Source organism: Alosa alosa, chromosome 6 (genome assembly GCF_017589495.1).
Source record: "Alosa alosa isolate M-15738 ecotype Scorff River chromosome 6, AALO_Geno_1.1, whole genome shotgun sequence".
Lineage (NCBI taxonomy): Eukaryota > Metazoa > Chordata > Actinopteri > Clupeiformes > Clupeidae > Alosa > Alosa alosa.
This window is the reverse complement of record NC_063194.1, coordinates 23,971,383-23,975,271: the sequence shown is the minus strand read 5'-3', so window position 1 is coordinate 23,975,271 and position 3,889 is coordinate 23,971,383. Positions and strand designations below refer to the sequence as shown.

At 46.4% G+C, this 3,889-nt stretch overlaps 1 protein-coding gene across 1 annotated transcript in view; it reads right to left on the bottom strand.

Moving 5' to 3' along the window:
* The window catches only part of rnd2 (Rho family GTPase 2), a 21,575-nt gene extending 18,363 nt beyond the window's left edge, over positions 1-3,212 (bottom strand). The window contains exons 1-2 of the mRNA XM_048245732.1: positions 2,804-3,212; positions 2,169-2,256 (exon numbers count right to left, since the gene is read on the bottom strand). Of these exons, the coding sequence (XP_048101689.1) occupies positions 2,169-2,256; positions 2,804-2,905 (190 nt within the window). The 5' untranslated portion in view covers positions 2,906-3,212. The remainder of the gene's footprint in view (positions 1-2,168; positions 2,257-2,803) is intronic.
* Between the last annotated feature and the right edge of the window lie 677 nt (positions 3,213-3,889).

Sequence of the window (3,889 nt, the reverse complement as noted above, 5' to 3'; positions counted from 1 at the left end):
GTACCAAACCCTATGTTTTTAAGGGCATCTCCTGCCTCCGTGGCCCTGATATGTCATTAGTAATAGAGGCATTACCCCACCATGGAGCATCACTATGGGTCTTCATCCCCTATAGAACATACATAACTCAAGCTCATCACGTACCAGCAACACACACCCACACACCCTGACATGGCACCCCCACTGAGTAGCAGCCCGTGGTTTATGTGACAGGGACATCTTCCTTCATTCATCCACAGCAGGACACTCTCTTTCTCACCCACACACACACACACACACACACACGAACAACAGAGTTGTGAGCAAGATGTCGTTTTTCAGGAAGGACTTTTTTCTGGCCACTGAAATCAGGGGAATAATTAGATCTGTGGCATCACATGATTATCAAACTGGCAAGTGGAACTGGAACAGCCTCAGTGCGACGTGATCCGCAGCTCACCCCTGACAAAACAGTGTGGAGAAAATGGCCTGCTATAAGTCCCTAACACCCTAATAAACCTCTAGCACTCTTTGTCCCTCTATCAGCAACAACAGCCGCCCCAAAGAGCTAATCTGAGATTTGCCCTGCTCGGAGTCAACCATCAATATCTGACCTGGGATCAGGTTTCTCCGACATCAAGGCCAACCTCAGCTATTAGGACACAAAGGGGCAAAACTGATCTGGCCCCAGGGGCTTTCAGCAGTAGCAGTAGCGGTAGCAGCGCCACGGAAGCGAGAGCTTTCCCAGCCCTGGAGCTGGGTGGGTGACCAGCAGGCTATACCCAGCTGGGGGTCAGGGGATCAGCTGGCCCTTCCCACTGTAAGTAGTGACATCAAATGGGAGTGCTCACTCAAGAAAAAACAAACAGTGACACAGACGAGTTTACCATAGCAGGGGAAAAAACACATAATCCTAATAGGGGGTGCCTTTAGTAGGTCACTGAGGGAGGAAGGGAAAGAGATAGAGAGAGAAAGAGGGGGAAGGAGGGAGAATTCCCCAAGGAAAGATGACTCCACTGGGATGAGAGCCTGAGTGGAATTGTCACCAAGATAGAACAGAAATGTGCCTTGGCTCTCTCTCCAACCGTGGGAGTCCTGAACGTATACTTAATATACTTGCATGTGCATGTACACACACACACACACACACACACACACATACACACACACACACACACACTCACATGTAGAATGTCAGATGCACAGCGACAGCCTTGTTGCCCAGGCAGGCTGAGTGGAGGAACATGCCCCAGTCCCTTCTGAGTTCTAAATGAGCTGAGTGGAGGAACGTACCCCAGTCCCTTCTGAGTTCTAAACGAGCTGAGTGGAGGAACGTGCCCCAGTCCCTTCTGAGTTCTAAAGGAGCTGAGTGGAGGAACGTACCCCAGTCCCTTCTGAGTTCTAAACGAGCTGAGTGGAGGAACTTACCCCAGTCCCTTCTGAGTTCTAAAGGAGCTGAGGATCATGGTTTGTTAAGCATCGGGACGAACGGTCATATTTCCACCAACAATGACAGGGTTTAAAATGGATGGGCCTAATCTGTGTCCAAAATGTTGAAATCCAAGTGCAAATCTGAGTGAATAAGCTTGGACTGTGACCAAAACACAGCCCCACATACTGGCTGTATTGTTGGATCAAAGACCTATTCTAAACATTTTCATGACACAGCAACAAGTTATAGACATGTAAATTCCTGACCACACACACAAACACAAAGTCAAAAGAGCGAATGACTACATAAGCTGAGGAATGCAAGCGCTATTCTAGTGCAGACAGGAATGGCACCACGGTTTTGACAGCAAAAATAACATGAATGCAGATTGAGAGAGAATGGAAGCAAGAGGGTGTGTGTGTGTGTGTGTGTGTGTGTGTGTGTGTGTGTGTGTGAGTGAGTGAGTGAGTGAGTGAGTGAGTGAGTGAGTGAGTGAGTGAGAGAGAGAGAGAGAGAGAGAGAGAGAGAGAGAGAGAGGTTGGCACCAACAGTCTGTTTTCAATAGCAAAAATAAACAGTTGTAAATAGTATTCTGTCAGTAGAGGCATATCCAAGTCGGTTTGGTGGGCCAAGGGGTCAGTCCCGCTACTGTGAGAAACGAAGGTCAGTCTTAAAAGCTGCAGACTTACTTCAGTGATATTGATTATCAGTGGCCATTTAGGTCGAACTGTTGATGTGTTTCAGACTAAAGTCTTACCTGATGTATCCCACATGTTCAGTTCGATTCTCTGTTTGTCAATCTCAAAACTCGCGGTGTAGTTCTCAAACACAGTGGGGACATAATTCTGAAAGAACAAAGAAACACAACATTCTCACTTAGTGTTTATTTTTCACCTGCACGCACGTTCGCACTTACAGAGATAGAGACAACGTTGAGTCATCCAAATCGGTGCTTTCTGTTCACTAGTCGCTGACTCACGGTGGAGGAAAATGTGTCTCTCTTCCTGAATATGATCTGTCATTCCAATCCTTGGCTTATACCAGAATCAAACAATCAAGGAATAAGAGTTGCATTTGCCACAAATAAAACATGTTTGCTGGTGTATTGAGTAGGCAAAGAAAACATTGCAATAGCAGACGTATGATTGCAACTACCGATGTAAGAAAGCCCGGCATTTATCAAAGTTGAGATTTATGTTTAAATGAGGGTTAAGTCGGATTACTGATTCAAGTGTATTTAAGGCGATTAATGTTCATCATGTTAAAATATCAAATCAGTCAGACTTTCACACTGCAATTACAGAGGAATGAAGCAGCCTAAAGACTCCCCAGCTGCGTCCAGATGGACAAGGATAATGCTGTAGATGGGCATACTGCAGAGTTGTCTCTTACCTCGGGATAACAATCCTTTGCAAACACATGTAACAAAGCAGTCTTTCCACACTGTGTGTCCCCGACTACCACGATCTTGCACCGGCTACCCTGACTCGCCATCACCCGGTCGGTAGCCCGCGACCGTCCGTCGGTGTCTGCTGGGTATGCTGACCGGACCACAGATTACCATCGGCCAATGGAGAGGCGGTCCAATTAAGTTCTACTCTTATTAATGACCCATAAAGAGGAAAGAGAAAAAGATCCGAGTGAAATTCTCCTCCAAATATTGTGTGCGCCAGCGACAGTGTAGCCGACACTCCTCCAGCAAACGCTTGTGAATGAGTTGGTGCGCGTGAGACCGAGCGCACTCTTCTCCGACTATTCTCACTCCCTTTCTTGTTCGGTGAGTCCGCCCTGCAGCCTGTCGGTTCCCACGGTGACACTACGCGCCCTCCCACCCTTCCCTCGCGTCATGAGCTCAGCACGCGGCACTCCTCTCTAGTTGTCAACTCCCGGTGTTCGGTGAATGCCAGGCACCGTCAGCGCATTTTGTGTGAGTGTGTGTGCGTGTTTGGGTATGTGAGTTATTGTGCACCGCGCTGACACAAAAGTGCTGAATTGGTTCATTTCAGCTTCTTGGACGTCCTTGCGTAGGTCTATTATAAGGTCCATCATCGTTTGATAAAAAATGTTGTCCTTCAAAATGAATTAAATGTGATAGTATCCACACTCTAAATCAACCACGAAAAATATAAAATCGCTGAAACATGCACTTCCTTTATCACGCTTTATCCATTTGTTTTAATCCAATAATTATCCCCTTTTGTTTACAACTTGATGAGTGCTTTCTAATCTTCTGAACACGTATGTAAAGTAATACTAGGCAAACCTGTTATGTGTCATCCCTTAAAACAGGTTTAAGATCTACAGGCGCCTGTGTATCAGGATTACACCCAAAACATCGTACAAATAGCGAAGATAATGACACCTAATCGTTCAAAATATACAGCAGCCTATAGGCCCACGCCTTTGAAAAAGGTGGAGTCATCATTGGTGAATTAAAGTCTCAACTAGCTTCGACAGCTTATACTCACGGGACAGTGG